Below are 19,483 nucleotides of genomic sequence, written 5' to 3'. Positions count from 1 at the left end.
ACTGCATCAACACAAAACAACTTTGAAAACAGCTTTGATTACACAGTCAGCACAGATTGAACTGGATGCACATCAGTACCAAGTGACTGGCATCCAACGTGGAAGGAATGCATGTATGATAAAGTACTATCTGGTGTTATAAAAAGGACACATAAATGCAAATTAAAGAGGCCCAGAGGTTATTCTGAGTGTGTGTTAGCTGGACGGACAACACTTTAGCCAGAGAATTTTTGTCAGCACTTGAAATTCCCAGTATATTCTGTGATTGCTCCAGCACTTCAGAGCCTTAAGTTGAAGGGAACAGAGAAGTCTGGGACTAGCGAGGTGCACTGCGTTTCTACCATTTCTGAGACTGACCAACTTTCTTAGACAGCTCAGTCTCCATTTGCCCCTAGATCAGTTCTGGGCTCCTCACAGCTAGTTTTGATACTAAGAGTTTATAAGGTATCTTATAAGATAGTAAGAGTTTATATTACCTTAAATAAATCCTCTGCTTTCTTTCCAAAGGCTCGATGGTTCTGCCTGCTGCCTTCTTTGACAGCAGACTCCAAGTTTGTGAAGAGAGGCCAAATGTGGTCATTAGAGTGGATAATGTAGCCATGAAGTGAGTATTCACCATCTGAGGTCAAGTAGGTATTTGCTGAATCTGTATTACTGTAACCTTATGGGAAGAAAATTATAACCAGCTTTGTTTCAGTACTTTACAACCGTCATGTAAAATGTGAAGGCATGCTTTTCCTGCATCACTGTTAAATAGCTAGCAAATCCTGATTTTATGATCATGGGTTTTTTGTGCAAAGATTTCTATGAAATAATTCTAAAAGTCTTCTCATTCTTAAAGGAGCAAGTACTTTGTTTATAAAAAGAATTTAGATGCTGAAAGATATAGATAGGCACCAATTTTTTTATTTTTTTATTTTTAAACCAGAGTACCTCAGTTAGACATGTAATATTCAAGGGAGAGTATTAGAAGTTCCTCATTCTTGACCGCATTTTTCTTTAGATTACAACTTCTCCTTCCCTTAAATTCAAGCTTTCTCCAGTATGTTTTGCCTTTAGGGCTCTCCCCTTGGTCTTGTCCTCTAACAAAGCTGAAAGTCTCCTTTATTCCCTTTTCTTGGCACTTGGCCATTTCAAGTCTTACTATGTAAATGATGCATATGGAAACTTATAACTGCATAGTGCAGACTGAAAAAGTTAATCCTAATACTGACTCCCTTACCTACATACACCTTCAAGCACCATTCCAGTTAGGGGCACTACAATTTAAGCTGTTGTCCATGAAGAGGGACACATTCCAGAGCTCTCCTCATTAAAACCCTGATTCTCTGCTGAAGATTGTGACTCTGTGTTACTGCAGCAGGGAATGCAATTTGGTCCTTATTTTAGATAGAATCATAGACTCATTTGTGTCGGAAATTACTTTTAAGATCATCGAGTCCAACTGTTAACCTAGCACTGCCAAGTCCACCACTAAACCATGTCCCTAAGCACCCCATCTACATGTCTTAAATATCTCCAGGGATGGTGACTCCACCACTTCTGTGGGCAGCCTGTTCCAATGCCTGACAACCCTTTTGGTGAAGAAATTTTTCCTAATATCCAATCTAAACCTCCCCTGGCACAACTTGAGGACATTTCCTCTTGTCTTATCTCTTGTTACTTGGGAGAAGAAACTGACCCACACCTCGCTACAACCCCCTCTCAGGCAGTTGTAGCGAGCAATAAGGTCTCCCCTCAGCCTCCTTTTCTCCAGACCAAACAGCCCCAGTTCCCTCAGCTGCTCCTCCTAAGACTTGTGCTCCAGGCCCCTCACCAACTTGGTTGCCCTTCTCTGGACACGCTCCAGCACCTCCATGTCTTTCCTGTAGTGAGGGGCCCAAAACTGAATGCAGGACTCAAGGTGCGGCCTCACCAGTGCCCAGTACAGGGTGATGATCACCTCCCTGCTCCTGCTGGCCGCACCATTTCTGCTAGAGGCCAGGATGGTATTGGCCTTCTTGCCCACCTGGGCACACTGCTGGCTCATATTCAGCTGGCTGTCAACCAGCACCCACCCCCAGGTCTTTCTCTGCCAGGCAGCTTTCCAGCCACTCTTCCCCAAGCCTGTAGTATTGCATGGGGTTGCTGTGACCCAAGTGCAGATGATACATCTGAATTATTCCGCTGCTCCCTGGGACTGCCCATGCAACTTTTTCTTAGAAATTTGGTCAGTACTATGTCCAGAGAGCAAAAGCAATCTAAGGATTCCTCAAAGGAGACCTGAATAGATAAAGCCTGCCCCCAAACAAAACAATTCCAGCTACTAATAATGAAAGCAAAGAAGCAACAATCCATTCACCTTTCCCCCAAATCCAAGTTGCCCACAGTATCAAGTCAGACCCTGTGACCTTCAATGCACCTCTTTCAGTCCTGCATGTCTTTCAGTACTATATGCAGTCAGGGGCAGGAGAATTAGTCACCTTGTGTTGTTTTCTCCAGTAATCCAAGACCAGCACATGCATCAAGGAGTCTTTCTGTTCCACACACAGAGGTTCCAACCTCATCTGCAATATCCACAGCCTTCAGTGGACCTTTATCTTTCAGGTGATCAAATATCTTCAGCTTAGAGGCTACAAACAGAGCCTACATGTAGCAAAAAAATTGTTAGCATGCTGTGTTTAAAAGACTGCAATCAAGAAACAAGAGAACTGTACCTTTTGCCTACAATTATTCTACACAACTACTGTTCTTTAAGAAGTGCAACACAGTTTAACAAAACTCCTAAAAATTGCTATGATACATTTCCTTCCCTTTCAGAGGGTTCCACCATCTTAGCCAAGTAACAGAATTTTGAACAGAGTTGTTTAGGAGGGAAGGAACTCAAAATATTCTGGAACACAGCCAACAGATTTTGTATGAAGACCACCTCTTTATTCAGATATTTAGCATATTCCCATCTATAAGATTGTTCCACAAGGTCAAACAGTCTTAAGCACCTCAACACTGCCAAAAGATCAAATTAGACTGGAGTTACCCAAAACACAAAGAACTGGAAAGCTCCACTAAGGCAGTGTAACACCTTCAGTTGCTGTAATACTGGTCTTTGTTTAACAAAAATTAAGGAAAAAAAAACCACAATAAAACTTCAGAGCACAACTATACTACATGCACACCTTAATAGCACATGTACATATGGAATGGGGAACAGAGAACAGCTAGTGCCTGATGGTGAAGAAAAACCCACGGGCAATGCAGCTAAGTTGAAAAACTTAACTGAACTTGTAGAGATATGCTAACCAAACCAGAGAGTAAAGCTAATGAGATATGATAATATATACCCTTCCATTTGAAATTAATTTGCAATTCTGCAGTTTCAGTATTCTGAAATAGTTAAAACACCTAAAACCAAGGAACTTAATGTAGAGCACAAGAGTGGAAGCACACACAGCAGTCACAGAACCCATTTCTTTGCAACTGCAGGCCACTATAATGTACTCAAAAATCAAAGGCAGTCAAGGAAAAAAAATGGATTGACATTCTGTTTAATAAAAATCAAATGGAGAAAAAGAGATCAGCTTTGAGAGGAAGGTCTGCTACTGTGTGTCTATGTATTTTGTCATCTTCATCCTCTTTTTACAGTTTCCTCTGTTACTCTAATAAGAATCTATAGCTGGGATTTATTATAATCCAGGCTTTCACAATACTGAGCCAATTGCATCTAGTCTACAACCATTTGGTTTCCAAGACCTGCCCAATCTTTGGACTGATACCACCTGGAAACTATAAGAACAGGAAAGAGAAGGTGAGAAGATAGGGTCAAAAACTTGGCTGATCCAAATCACTCCTACCATTCTGTAATTCTCAGTTCAAGGTGGGTGGCGTGGGGCGGGTATGTGAATCAATAGAAAAAATCCCAAAGGTCTGACTACAGATCAGACTATGCAAATTCAGAACATACTAAGTTTGAGAAAGTGTGATTTAACCCTGATCCCCTCCTGTTCTGTAACAACAGCTGTTCAGAGTAAAATAGGCGGCAACATCTTCACCAGCAGGAGATTTCACTCTGCTTTATGAAGTCCTTGAAACAACACTCAAGGATCAAAATGAAACAGAACTTGAGAGCTTTCGTGAAACTATATGCTTTTGTGCTCTTATCCCTATTCTATAAGTGGAGAGATGAGTTTTGTGAGATCACAGGAAGCATTCATTGCAACTGGTAATTAATTTTACAAAGATCCAAGCCCTGAGGAAAAAAAATTTCTCACTAGCTCAACATGAAACTCAGCACTTCATAATATGACTTTACACTGGATTAGTGGGGAAGGAAAGCTTCTGCTTCTATTTACAGCCTCCACTGTCTTTCACTGCACAAAACCAACTTTGGCATCACATCACTGTAAACAGTGTACATAATGTGCAACAAAATGCTGATGATTCCCCCCCCCCTTTTTTTTTTTACTTAAATTGAAGAAATGCTAAGCATCATCTCACCCATTCAAATACATCAAAACTCAGTCCCTATGGCTACACAAGAAAGTTCACAATCACAGCAATCTCAAGGCTGCTTTATTCCAAATCTCTCAATGCTGCTTTGCATGCCTGCAGGCAGCACACCCACAGATCTACAGTGACCACACTATGGTTTTCCTTCAGATCAGAGTACAACTTTCCACTGTTTCAGCAAAACCATTGTCCACTGTCTTGCATGTTTCCCTCCACCGCCCCTCAAACTTGTTACATTAGTTCCAGGTTTGTTTTTTCACCTCTTCCGAAAACATGAATGACTTGGAGATCAGCTATCTGTTAGAACAACTGGTGTATATTTCTCCTTCACTTTCTTCACTATTGTCTTCACTACACTGGAGCTGTGAGTAGAAAACTTGGCAGCACTTAAAATGTCCAGCTACTCATTTCCCATCACACTTGGCTGCTACACAGAGCATGTGACCTTCTGTTCGTAAGCTGTTATGTGTATGCCTCCATCAGATAATGCATGGAGATTATCAGCTAAACTACCTGGAACATGAAACAGGGTATAAAAAATAAATCTCCTTAACAGGGAATAAAAAAAATTAAGCTCTTCCACAGAATTCTAATGCTAAGCATTAAAAGTTAGAAAGAAAATATAATATATACAATTCTTGACACAGTTTTAATTCAGAGAAGTTAACCACATTAAATGCTTTCTTCACAGAGTATATAAAGGTAACTTCCTGCTTGATTGTGCTCTTGTGATCAGTTAAAAAAAAATCAACCTTTTTTTCCTCTCGAGACAAAAATTGTTATCAAATGGGTAACTGAAATTTCGTAGAACAGATAAAAGCAAACACCAAAAAACCCCAATGTTCGTACTGCACCAGAAGTTTCAGCTGTCTTACATTCTCTGGTACTTCAGTGGTCCTTTTATATTAATTATTAATACATTCTTACCCCAGCTCAAGTATTTAACATTACCTGCTATATATTGAAATCCAATGAAACAATGCATCAGTCAGCAATGTAATGAGTAGTTTTATTTTTTCCCTTACCTTTGAAGCTCTAAAACCATCCATCAGCTCTAGTATTTTAGATGGAAGTTTTGCTGCACTTTCCGACACTCCATTCTGATTTTCCAGAGGTACCATAAAAGCAGTTGTGACACTAGAACTGTTTTCGGAATTGTAAATAGCTCCTGAGGAACACATCCCACTGCTGTCCAACTTACTAGCACCTTTGTGCTCTGCAAAATTTGAAGATTCACTTTCTCCATCACTTAGGTTCTCAAAAGTGTCCACGGAAGGGATAGAGTCATACTTTTTATGTTGTACATTATGTTTAGAGGGTGGATAGTACAATTCTGCTAGCTTTTTGCAGAAGTGATTCAGAGGAAATCCCACCACATTCAAGAAGTCTCCGTGGACATACTCAACTAACATTCCACCAAGGGCCTGGATTCCATATCCACCAGCCTTGTCCCTGGGGGAGAGAAAGCAAAAACAACATATATCTAACTAAGGTTAAGAGTAAAGGTAGTACAGAACACAAATAATCCACCAGTACTGCAGAGTCTGGAATAAAGACTAGTGTCCTCAAGTTAAGAGGTGGATTAGATCTACTAGTTTGGCTCAGCACTTCCAATTTATAAATCACAAGATAAATATAAGTATCAGTATTTCTACTAAGGGTGAGTAGCCTAAGGTCTTTATGTTTCAGACAGTCCAAGTGCCACAGTCACCCAAGCAGGAGGTACATCAGCTGACTGCAGTCAGATTGTGTTGCTGTAGGTCACCCAGCATTCTCAAAGTCCTGGCTACCAAAAAGGTAGCAGCAAGTGTCACTGGGACCTACATTGCCACTGGGTCATCACCCAGCTGCATACTGACCCTCACTGTATTCCACAAGAGGCTGAAGGGCCTTTAGCAATACGTTAGCTCCAAAAGGAGCTCACACTGAAGAAGACATCTTAGAACTCAAACGACTGTAGTATGTGTCTTGCAGATCTCAGTCACAGGAATATCTAAAATGAGGATCAGGAAGATAGGACTTTCTTGGGGAGGAGCAACCTATTCAAATACAAAATCCACTACTATCCACTACTATCCCATTCAGCGCTATCCAGTTGTTGTATAACCCTCTGAGATAAAGTTAGAGTTGTGGTTCATAGCACTGTGCTCTTAGATGTCATGGTAATACTAGTAATTTGGCACAAGAATGTATTTTCACAGGAAGTAACCTTGGAAATCTAATTTGTCTTTAGGTGTAACTATGCAAATTCACTGTGTGGAATGGAAACGTATACAGGCAGATAAGGTGCAATAGACCCAACAATTTTACTGTTGACATTTAAGGAACAAGGCAGTTAGAAGTATGCTTACTACATGATAACACCAGAATCTGAAAGCCTAAGTCAGCAAGCTTTGAAACCAAAGATCAGTCAATCTCAGATCTATTAACTTAAGACAGTATGGAATTATGCAAACCACTTGTGAAAGAAGGTTACTATACACAGAAGACTGTAGGTTTTTCTTCTTAGATTTGATCAGAACCAGCTCTTTACATTTTTATAACTTATTTCTGGATTCCCTTTCCGACAGTCTCTTAAGAGAAACAGAGGCATCAGTATCCCAACAAATGGGATTTTTGAACTGCTATAAACTAGGGAACGGGGCTTTTCCTTTAATCTTGCATTTTAAACACCATTGTATAGCTGTCATTGTTTAAATTATTCTTTCTTTTATAACATACTTAAGACTTACACTATCTAAATTAGGAATATTCTAATGACTAAAAAGTCTTTTAATTTTTAAATGAAGTGGCAGTCCAGTAGGATGAAGTCATTCTGGTGTATGCTGACAGGGAGGCAAAAAAACATTCTGACCATCAAGAGCAGTGGTATCATACACCCAGCAAGGACATTAACACAATTGGCCACATCTTGTTTATTTTTATACAGAACTTTATATTCTGGCATTGGATCCTAAGTAGGATTCTCTACTATGGGTACAGTGCAAAAGCATGAGGCTGTGTAGTTAGTAACAGTTTCATTGATTTCTCAAGAAGTGTCTTCCATGCTAAAACCCAGAATATGTCAGTATTTACACAGCTCTCATAACTAACTCTGGCTAATCTGACTGGCTTTTGTAATCGGATACTTCTATTAGCATAGCACTAACTTTAAGGCTTCATTTACAACACTATGCAGAACATCAGTTAATTTGCAATATAATAAAAAATACAACTCACTTTAAAGACTTTTTGACAAACAATAAGATCACTGCTGCAACGAAAACATTTTTCAGTAACTAACTGTTGTAGAGAATACATGATTTCAGCAGGAATGTATGCAACGTACATCGATTTAAAAACAAAACCAAGAACAACAAAAAAACCCAAACCAACCAACCCACACACAATACAGCAGGAATATGTGCAGCATCCACTGATTTTTTCTAACACTCCCCTCCCTCAAACAAACCAACCCACACACAATATAATAGGGAAAAAATGTTAAGAAAGAGGTGAAATGGAGGTAACTCTTGAAAATGCAACATTAAAGCACATTTCCTTTATTAGCTGTAGAACCTGAACTTTAGTCATGCCACAAAATCGTATATCCATGTATACAATATCTGTATTGTCCAACACAGAGCCAAATATCAAATAAACCATTGTTGCACTAACAAGCGCTACTGCTCCTACAGATGAAGGGAGATGCTTGGTTGGGTTTTAGGTGGGTTTCCAAAGGCAAGAACACATCTATGACAGTTATACATGTGTCTTGGCCCATACAGTCACATTAGCAGAAATACAACTTTCAGCCACATTAGACAGAGCCCATCTGAGCCAGTGACTGGGCTTCACTAATAGTCAGAGAGATACAGGTACATCACTGACAAAATTCATCTTTACTGAAGCAAACATTTAAAATACATTAGAAGCTGTACACTAATTTTTTGCATCTCTATCAACTATTAGTTGATTGGATACCCAAGCTTAGTTATCTTCACTTCACATGTCTACAAATTAGACAAGTCCGACCTTTAGCTCCTTTAAATATAAAGTTAGTGGTTTTGTAGAGCAGAGAGACTGGCATGACAGAGGTAAGGAGAAGCAGAATTTGGTCACCTATCTCTTGGGAGAGGCAACAGCTACACGCCCAGTCAGCATACACACATCATGGAACCAGAGATGCATTTCCGTTTGCAAAGGAACTTGCAAAGGAGCAGAGATAGGCAGGTACAAGAAAAAGATTTACTAGTAAGTTCTGGTGAACGTAGAACAACTATTTCATACATAGGAGTCAACTGTAGCAACATAATAGATTAAAAATAAGATTCAAAGTTAATTCTAGTATAAGAACAGCACAGCTCCCCTTACTTCTCTAATCCTGCACCTGGAAGATTTTTGCTCTTATGCTCTAAGAGCTGATAACCTCAAGCTATCCATGAGCTAATTTGTGCTGTGAAACTGTAATTATTCACCAAATCTAAAAGATACATTTGGTATAGCTTTGAAGGAAATAACTCTTAAGACAAATCATGGAAAGGAAGAGAGTTAGACATTTACATTCTACATTACTTCATAGTTAAGTCTGAAACTGTAGAGCTCCAGCCTCTGTAATCACCTCTTTCCCAGAGTGCAGTAGGGTCCATTGGTTTCATTGCCACCATTCAGGGCAGAGCTACCAAAAACCACACAGCATCTGCAGACTGGAAGTTGTGAGGAGAGACAGAGGAAGTTGTTCACAAGGGAAAGATTACAAGATAAAAAGCTGGGTCAAAGAGACTGGCAGAAAGTAAGTCTACTCATTACACAAGCCCAAACCAGTTACGATTACTATGGTCCAGCCCTCTTTCTACAGAGAGCCAGAAAAGAGACCCTGTCAGCAGGCAGAAAATCCTTGGCTGGAAAGAGGAACAGGAATAAAACAAGAAAGGGAAAGGCCATCTTTCTGCAGCCAAAATTTTTGAGGGTTTTTATAGCCTTATCACAGTCTACCTTGAGATAGTGCTTTTACCTTCTCCCTTATTCATACTTTAAATCAGCTATATACTTTTAGAATTAGTCCCTGTGCCACCAGTGACTGACTTCTAAAATACTATGTGCCAATTTTGTCCTTGCTGTAAGAACTCGATCCAATCCTCAACAGCACAAGAGAGTCAATTTCCTTCTAATTTTTCATGTGATCATGAAGTCTTGTATAGTTTCACAAAATTAAGTCGCCATTTAAAAAATAAACTAATGGTCATTTGAACTGCAATAGCGTTAGGAAAACCTGTATGCATATAAATGTGTAACCAGTAGTGGTGGCCTTGGAGGAGGGGACAAAAAACAAAACAACCAACCAAAAAAACCAACCCCATGAGAGACTTCTTACTGTTTTGCAAAATTTATAGTTCCTTCACAAGGCCAGAGGAAATTCTTCCTATCCTCTTGATTATAGGAGTGAAGATTGATTGGCTTCTGCTCCAGAGAGTAATGAAATATATTCTCTGAACCTTTGGCTCCTGAGAAACCCTTGCTGCCACACGCCCTGTTTAGCAGAATGAACAGAATTACCCAGTGCTGCTCATGAGCCATTTTGCTGCAGCACAGCACTGCTAAAGCTTATTTTCTTCCAGATGAAATAATCAGAATATTCCAAAATATTTTTCAAGCTGACATTCTTCCTAAAAATCCATGGTCATTTCTCCTTCAAACTGCAACTTCATGATCAGCTGCATACTAAAGATCACCTTTCAAAAACCTAACTAGGAATTTCTGTTACAAACTGTATTCTTACCAAAACATTCTTCTTTGCATAATCCAATTTAGCTTCAGCCTCTTTAATGAGCTGGGAACCTTACATGTTCAGAAAGAATGCCTCATTTACACATAAGCAGTTAAATCCAAAGTCTACAGTGGTTCCTCTTCCCCCAGTAAAACATGACTGTACAGTTTTATAGCACAGATGAGTTTTAAAAACACCATGACTGATACTCTTACACAGTCAGAATTGAAGTTACAGAGCCAAAAGTTCACCTCAGACCACCAGATATGCAATCCATAGTGTTAACTAAGGCCTGATTTGCCTTCACTAAGCTTCAGCTAACACAAAGGAAAGGCAAATTCTGTAAAGTCACAAATATTCCCCTTGTTGTCTCCAAATAAGTACTTTTTTTTCTTTTTTTTTTTTTTTAGCAATCTAGTCAGCTTCATCTTAGGAGTAGTTAGGCAGACTGTTCTCATCCTATTTCTTCTGTGGGATCAATGTTGTAAGTAACTAGTATATTACAAAGGTAGTGGAAAAACACATGCTAGGAGATAATTACGGCATAGGAACACATATAAGGTGGCCACAAGAATAAGTGAAAATTACGTTGGTGTTTCTTGCATCAGCGCAGTGTGATTTTGATAAACTAAATAAACGAAGTTCTAGCTTCTTTCAATAAAGTTCTCCAACACCCTGATTACCCAATATTCACTCCATTCACCTGTTTTATAATGAGAACTATCCATTGTCTCAGGTATCTAAGCTCCCTGAATGCCTCTGTTAACAGAGAGGTAATTGTATATTGCATGACTGCTTGCTCTAATCTAGACTATTTCAACAGTCTTCACTTTTCAAATTTTTTAGGGTAATAAAAAGGTAGCTCACTTTCCCTGGAGGAATGATAGCTCTAGACAAGAACAGAATACCCACCTTGCATCACCCATGCTATCATTTATCATATATACACAGCAAAATTTCACAGAACACAGGACAAAATGTTTTATGCTGGTGGCTAATAATGTACCCTAGGGCCTATTCTCAAGTACTGTGTGATAGCTTCAAGGTCTTACTTACATTGGCTCCCCACTATGAATGTACTCCCATAAGAGCTCTTCAGACAGGTCAGAAAATTTTACTTTAGTCTCTTCATAGAAATCGGTGACTTCTGTCTCTAGCTCATTATCTACAGAAAGGAAGAGGTCTTATTAGAAACAGAAATTGTAGTTTAGAGAGCATAACATCTCAGTTTCATTTCATATTCATTTGATGTTTTTGCTTGGGAAAAATTAAAGATACTACACAGATATATGAAATGATAAATAATGCTCTTTAGGGACACTGGACTCGTAACTTCCCAAAAAAAGTAAAAGCTTGCATTTTCAACCTCTGCAGTCCTGTCTTGGAGCTAACAGGTTGCTCTCCCCATGTGGGATGCACTCTTAAATGAACAATGCTTATGCAGAGCTATTTATGGACTGCTAGCATACACATCCAGCACTGAGTACAAAGAAGGCTGCAACCATTCTTCTAACTTTATGACTGTTGTCAAAGAACTCTTAACAACACATCATAGTTAAAAATGTAGCTGTTACAAATGCTTGAATGTGAATGTGCAGCTGCATCTGCACTGCAGACTCAGGCATCCAGCAGTCCCATCAGTAACCATCAGTGTCATTTTCCTATCATCTCGCAAGAAATAACACAATTATTTTAGACTTCTGTAACTAGAAGCAGTTGATAGAAGGCCAGAGGTGCAAAAAGGTACTGCACACCTGGGTATGGACCCTGTTGCATGTGGTACACTGTGAAACCGGTATCATTGCAGACAGAGGCTTTTCCAAAACGTGTTCGAAAGGAAATGGCCTTGCACAAATGAGTGTGCACATTACAGATGGTTAGTTCTCTCTACTCTCTTCTATAAGTACCAAGGTCAGCATCCCCTGTTACTGCTGTTTTGGTAGCAGTGGAAATTCTTGAGGAGGAGTAAGAAAGATCCACAGTACAGACCAAGGGAAGAATACTAACCAACTGCTAATGGTGTTAGTGTTGAAAACACATTTAATGACCCAAATGAAACAAAAAAATTGTTGCACATGAAGATAGATTACTACGTCTTTCAGTATAGATAAAAACCCCCAATCAGCTCAAGATGAAAATTCCATCTGTAACATATATGTGGTACTTAACAGCATTGTAATTATAAACTAAAACATAAAATGTATTCTAGGAAACTCTTCCATTGATTGCATCACTTGGGGAACATGCAGACTTATGGTATTTTTATTCATCTGAGTACGATGTGGCTTAAATTTGTGAACTTCAAATGAGACATGCTGTCACAGCATCAGTACTACAGTTGTATGCACTTTCACTTTATTCCTAGAGCAAACACTTAAAGACATTATTATTCTTGCTGGATTGCTCACAGGAACCCCTTGATAACATGTTTTATTTCTTTTCCAGCAGCTCTCTTTCTACTGTACTAGCATATTAGTAAGGGTACTGGATCACTGACTTAATTTCTGTACAAGAGTTAAGAGCAATCATTCCAGTAAATGTTAAAAGCTCTAAATAATTTGTCTACAGAAAGACTATGTCTAGTGAAATTTCAGAGAAATGATCCTTGCAAAAGTTCCACTAAAAGAATATTGGCATAATTATCAGAGGATATCCCTCAAACCAAACATTCCTCAAATTATATTAATAGTACAGTTCTCATAAAAACCACTTGCTTACTATATAAATTATCTGATAAAGAACATTGATGTATTGCTTCCTACAGTTCATTAACAGTCTGCGGCATTAAGCCATTACTTGACTCATCCCCTAAAAATGGGCTATAAAGCTTCCCTTATTTACTGAAAAATGAAGTAACTATAGATACAGCAACTGCTTGTATTCATCAGCTAGTGTATAAACTGAACACAGGAGTAAAGTTAACATGGATCACTCTGCTCTGTCCCACAGTTTGTAGTGCCTTACTTGAATTTCATTTAGAATACTCCCACAACTTACACCGGTCTTTTAATTAGTCCCATAGCTTCCAGAGAGAGTATTTCTAAAGTCTATTGTATTTTGTCATCCTCCTTCCTGGGTGAAAACTGAATACAGTAAGAAGGTTGGCTTTTGTGGGGAGTTTTTAATTTATATATTGATAAGGTAATTCTCATCTTGAGTAGGAAGCCAGTTCAGACTGTATATGAAAAATTCCCATCTCATTTCTTCACTTGTACAAGTCCTTATGAGAATAATTTTTAATGAAAATATTGAGTTTTAATAAAATGACACATGTACCTTTACTGCTGCAATGTATAATAGCCACTCCTGTGAAAACACTGTGCTCTTTGCCGCTCAACCTGTCAGGGAAGAAACGTGCATTAAGCATCAGTTTTATGAAATCTGTTATGTGTGAACACGTCCTATGTGATTATGTTACTACAGCCTGAGAAACAGACCATTATATTAATACATCACATGATGGCTCTGACATGTGTCCTAAATAAATACATTTTAATTTTTTTTTTTATTTCAATATAGGTGGAAAGACATTGTCAAAACAAAAACTATCAAGAGATTCAGTCATTTCAAGTTTCCAAAATCTCACTTGTACCAATGTCCACAATTTAGAAAAGTAGTCCATGGTATTAGCTTATTTACTGTACATAAGAAGTGACTATTTCAAATACATAAGAAAAAAACAATCAGCATAAACACTACTATTACAGGCATCTTCACTGAAAGCTGGCAATAAATAGCTAGGTGACGCAACTTAGACTGAACAAGTGATAGGCAACTAGAGCTTCTGTACACATTTAATCCAGACTGGCATCCAGGGACCCCACGGCAAGCCAGAGTAAGAGATGCAGAGTGTAGAGGAAGAGAGCCTATATATTCCCTCTTACCCCAGACCCATGTCCTCTCCCTTGGAGTGGCTCCAGAGCACCACACTGTGGCCGATTAATAAACCTAAAGCCCTCAAAATTAATCTAATGTGTAAACAATGCAAGTATAATAAATAGCATAAAAACTTGAGACTAATTAAGGAACAGTCTCCTAGAGATTAGCCAGGCTATTATCTGATGCGATCAGAAGCATCTCACACTCTTACTATCCCCCACAACATTCCATATAATTAATTGGAAAATGAAACAGTGAGTGAAAATTTTAATCTGACACCTTGGATATGTGCAGATATGTATCTTGTCTGCAGTTTTTTCTTTTCATATGGAACAAAACTGAGAGGAGTTCTAAAAACCTAAATTTTAAGTGCATTTCATATCCATTATTAAGAAAGAGACTGACCTACTGAACTTAAAAAAAAAAAAGCCAAAACATTTGCATGTATTAGAAGTAGACTAAGCACTGTAAAAAAAAAAAACAAACCACAAAAACCAACCAAACACCTATATTTGAACTAACCAAACTTGTCTTGATTTCAAACAAAAACAGTTGTGAGAAATCTCTTGCCAGACAGACTTTGGGAATCTCCCACTAACATATGCTTTTTTTTTTTTTTTTTTTTTTTTAAAGACTACTACTTTTAAGTTAGTAACATGCTACAAAGGATCAAAAATTCAGCCTAAGTCATCAATGAAAAAAAAATAAATCTAAAAGACTTACAGAGCAAAACTCCAAAAACTACCAAGCCACTTGTATTCTCTTTAGGAGACACCTGAATTACAATGTAAACCAGTGAAACAAGTAGTGCACCTTTTCTGTATTTCCCCCATAAAACAGAAGGATGACTAGAGGATTCATCACATCTCATCCTTCAGAAAGGAGGTGACTAGAGTTATTTAGTTGTTGTTTCTTAAAAAAAGAGAGTGCTATAAAATAACATTATGCTTGTAGGGAAAAGTATCCTTTAGGAAAAAAACAGAAGCCTCAAAACCAGGCCACTATCCATGGAGAACTCTGATGGAAGTAGGTTTTTCCTCCTCAGTTAAACTATAGAATTTAAAGCAATTGTCCATGAACACATATCACCATGTACTGTTTTGTACAGGGGATATTTATCCATTAAATGTCAAGCCTCAAACCACTTCTATGATGGTTCTATCCTCTTTCCCATCATGATTTCTCTCTGTATCTCCCCATCCTGTATCAGCTGAAGCATACATACAGTCTTGCTCGATTCTGAAAACTAACCCAAGTGAGAAAAATATGGTTCATTAAATCTCTCAGCTTTTTAAGGTGAAGGGGCAAAACCAAGCAGCTGTGGTTAACATAAAAGCAGGTCTAACTTCTTCAGTGGCAGAACTGGCTTACGCTATTTAAAAATGATTGAAAAATTTGTGTCTACTGAATTCTTCATATACATCAAGGAATCTGTACAGCTCCTTTTAAAGCAGCTTAATATACACATTTGGAATCTTAAAACTACAGACCTTGACAGCATCCTATATGCATCTTGCTTATCAACTGGTTTCTCCAGGATCTGCTCATCCACAGTCTAAAACACAAAGACAGAGTGAGTGTGCTGTTTTTTCTTCCTTTTCAGAAACTGAGGTCAGAAATTACATTTAAACCATGATTTCAGCCAGGGCTTCAAACACGAGTCTACTGAATAGAGAAAGAAGCATAGATACTTTGGTAGAACAGGTAATTTAGTGTCAAGCACATAATGAGTGGAACACTCTACCCTCAGCGGCTGCAGCGCTCAAACAAAAGGGTAATTCACCTTCTTCTATCCTTAACCATTCACTGTCTCTGTGAAGATGACAGGTATGAAGTGATGCCCACTACAAGGCACAACATCGAACAGTTCACATGATCTGGACTTCTTGACAGTCAACAGTTGCCTGAGAACAGAATTTCCATTAGATACTAGAGGATCCAAGGTAATACTCATGCAACACTAGTGTCGCCACAAAACTAGCAGCAAGGCTTCCAACACTCAAGATACCAAAAATTGCCTTGTTGGGAAAAAAAACCTAAAACCTACACCCACAAAACCCTAAAGACACATCATACTATGGGTATAACTTCTCAGTGAAGACAGCTTTCAAACTTTAACCCTAAAGATACAAGTATTTTCTACACTTGTCATAAATTAAAACAATGCTAAACCACAGAAGACTTCTTACCACAATAGTATCTGCTCCTATGACAACATCAGGTGTTCTCAGGTGTTTCTGCAAAGACATAAAGAAAGAAGATATTTCTCAAAAGAGGTAGAAAGAAAAAAACTTTTAAAACTTAAGGTAAGAAAACATAAGTTCAGTGGTTTACACGTAGGGCTCTACACTGACCTGAAAACAAGACACTGTTTCCCCTCTTGCACTGTTTACAAAACATTTATATCGCCATGAAAGTGAGGAGGCTTGAGCAGACCATTCTGAGGTCAATTTTGCTCAAATATGTCACTGATAAACAAATGCATCCAGGAAAGAACTGCCTGCATTCTCAAAAGTCTTCAAGGTGGCAGATAGAATTCCTTTAAAGAAGTGCCCAGTGTATGGAAGCCAGGGAGTACAGCCCTCTAGGATCATTTTTCCAAGCCAAGTTTTGCTGAAAAACAAACTTTAACACTTTGCTTATCTCTTTCAAAAGGCAATACATACCGTCCATTTTGGGGAACTGAGAGGTAGGGGTATATAGATTCCTTGTAGCCTTTTCTTGGCTTTAAACTGTAATCGGTCCTTATAGCTGGGGTTTGATTTACTTGCATGTTACAAGATACATAGGTATTTAACACAGCAAGACAGGAAACGTGTCTGTAACTGTGATCATTATATTAAAAAGTTGGTAGAGAGGCAATTCTTCTATAGAAAGGCTGTTGGTGCGCTTTAGATAGGAGAACTAATTCCAGACATCATTAACAAAATTGCTGTATGAAGGAGCATTCTGAAATCCACTGAACTAGCATTATCACCCGCATAGAGTTTTGCAATGAAATCCCAGTGTAAGTCACTTAGTGAAGTTGGGTTTAAAATCAACTGTCCTAATGTTGTACCATTCTCTGAAAAAGTTGACGGAAACCTGGATAACGATTTACATTGGAGATCATGCAATATTTGCTTTGAAGAACAGTGATATCTGGCAACATTGTTGGTTTAAAGTGTTCGACATTCCTTTTCTGCCATCAGTATAGGTTCAAACACACTCCTCTCTTTCAGAGCTGCATTATTAAGAAATTATGGTACCTTTTGTGGAATCTAATCAGCTAGACTCCAAAATAGGTTCTGGCAGAGAACAGCCTTATGTGCTCACACACAGTGATCACAGCCAAGGGCAGAAGTCAAATATGCCACTGATAGTGTAAGTTGTATCACTGGTTTTGGCAATATTTAGGATACAAAATGGATGCCTTGACTACTGAACCTGAAATCACATCAGCTTCTCCCTTGTTAAAATGAAATTGCCTGTTTCTTTGTCCAGAATGCTTTAAAACAGATTTGTCTTCCGCTTTCCTCCAGCGCCTCTATACTAACAAATTCTGAGCTGTTTTCCTGTTACGACTGCTCAATGAAAGCTACAGCAAAGCACTGGATTCACATCAGTGTGTTTTTCCAGAGTCTGCCTCCACAGTCAACAAACACCCAAAATTAACAACTGTCCAGCCACACCCCTGACTGTTGGAAGGAACTACCAAGTATATAACCCAAGCAACAGTAGGTGTGCTGTTGATAAGAGATGCAAGTCACTTCTGTTTGTGGAAAGCCTGAACTGCAGGCACAAGACCTTCTTCTGATTAGGTAAGTTAATTTCAGGAAACTATCTTTCACAAAGGACAGAAAAGCATCCATTTGCCTTCAGTGAGGAAAATGCACTCAGAACCACCTAGGAAGTACAATGCAAATTAAGTCACAGTAACACGCACCACTTAAAGACAAAAATCTCATTGCTGAAATAGCTGGCAACTTACTACATGCATTCTGTTTGCTACTTCAAGAGCTTTCTGTTTTGCTGTTTCCACAGCATACTCATAAGGGGCTGCAAAAGATGATTTTTCAAGTGTCTCCTTAAACCAGGATGGAACCACCTCAAACCGCAGGCCCTGTAACAAAGGAAAGCAAAGCAGTCAATCTGATCTTGTTATTAAAGGTTGCTCCCAAGACATATTAAGCAAGTGACAAATTTGATTTTTGCTCTTTCCACTTTAACACCCCTCCCTTCAAAAGCACAGGGTTAAAAACAATGCTTCCATTAGAGTGTTTGGTGTATACTTTATCATGTGCAAGCAGTCCAAAACAAAAAAAACAATGAGAAAGAACTCTTAAACTGGTGTGCTTACTTGATTTTACCCTTATTACTTATTAGAACCTAATCGCATTAGTAATTTCACCATTCTTCTTCTATAAAAATCTAACAGTATAAAACTTATGCACTTCATAAACAGACTATTCTACTACTGGTTTCTTTCTTATTGAATTCATCCATAGTACTTTACTATGTAGTACACATTCTTACAGGGCTTTACTACCCACACTTTATGAGTCATTATACATGTGATAAACAGAAAACAAGAAGAGGCATTTTCTGTATGGTTTTGTCAAAAAAACGTATTTTTCCTACTTCTTGGCTGCAGGTTATACCTGTAAAGCTACTACACCCAGCAGACACATTATGTTCCTAATAACTTAGTGCACGCTTGAACCTTGGTGCTTCTCCCATCTCTCCATTTTGAAGAGAGTATACTTTTTCCCATTTAAGTTCAGCTTCTCCCACGAAGAAGAGTACCACTCAGCAATCTAAATTAGATGCTTTCTAATATTCAAGTGCCATTCAAAAGCCTCCTGCAGCCTGCCCAGTGAGGTCGACATGTTCCTCCACAGGGGCTGAACGGTCTGAATGATGGGTTACAGCTCCCTTTGCACTCCACAAGTGCTTTACAGAAAGGAGAGGAGACAGCTACCCTATTCCCCCTGCCCCTCCCCACTCATAATACTAATCCCATCAAGTTTTCACACGTTTCAGAAGCCCAAGTTCAAATTTTCATACGTTTTGGTAGCAAGTATCTGGAGTAAGGGCAATGGAAGTACATTTTTAATTATTTCGGTCCACGGTAAGACCTTCCAAACGTTTCTATTACGTGCCAGAAGTAACCATGCCGGCATTTTTCAGCCTAAATCGTGTGATCACGCCACCTCCCCGTCAGCAGAATACTTTAATCCACTCTCGTATTAATCATACACAAAGCTGGCGCGTGCGTACTTGCTTACAGAGGAAACCTGACCCAAGAAGCGCTGGGATCAGAAGAAAAACAAATAAAAATATACTACTCCTAGGTAAGCCGCCGTGCAGCTCGGGGAGGGCAGAAACGCGGCC

The 19,483-nt window shown here is 38.7% G+C and overlaps 1 protein-coding gene across 1 annotated transcript in view; it reads right to left on the bottom strand.

The window, feature by feature from the left end:
- Positions 1-18,180, bottom strand: part of ASMTL (acetylserotonin O-methyltransferase-like) — a 28,693-nt gene extending 10,513 nt beyond the window's left edge. The window contains exons 1-8 of the mRNA XM_010580448.1: positions 18,081-18,180; positions 16,300-16,347; positions 15,601-15,665; positions 13,508-13,569; positions 11,288-11,396; positions 5,511-5,937; positions 2,463-2,625; positions 477-661 (exon numbers count right to left, since the gene is read on the bottom strand). Coding sequence (XP_010578750.1) covers positions 477-661; positions 2,463-2,625; positions 5,511-5,937; positions 11,288-11,396; positions 13,508-13,569; positions 15,601-15,665; positions 16,300-16,347; positions 18,081-18,089 — 1,068 coding nt within the window. The 5' untranslated portion in view covers positions 18,090-18,180. The remainder of the gene's footprint in view (positions 1-476; positions 662-2,462; positions 2,626-5,510; positions 5,938-11,287; positions 11,397-13,507; positions 13,570-15,600; positions 15,666-16,299; positions 16,348-18,080) is intronic.
- Between the last annotated feature and the right edge of the window lie 1,303 nt (positions 18,181-19,483).

This window comes from Haliaeetus leucocephalus, unplaced genomic scaffold, assembly GCF_000737465.1.
Source record: "Haliaeetus leucocephalus isolate CR32 unplaced genomic scaffold, Haliaeetus_leucocephalus-4.0 Scaffold712, whole genome shotgun sequence".
In the NCBI taxonomy this organism is placed as follows: Eukaryota; Metazoa; Chordata; class Aves; order Accipitriformes; family Accipitridae; genus Haliaeetus; species Haliaeetus leucocephalus.
This window is presented reverse-complemented; position numbering and strand designations above follow the sequence as displayed.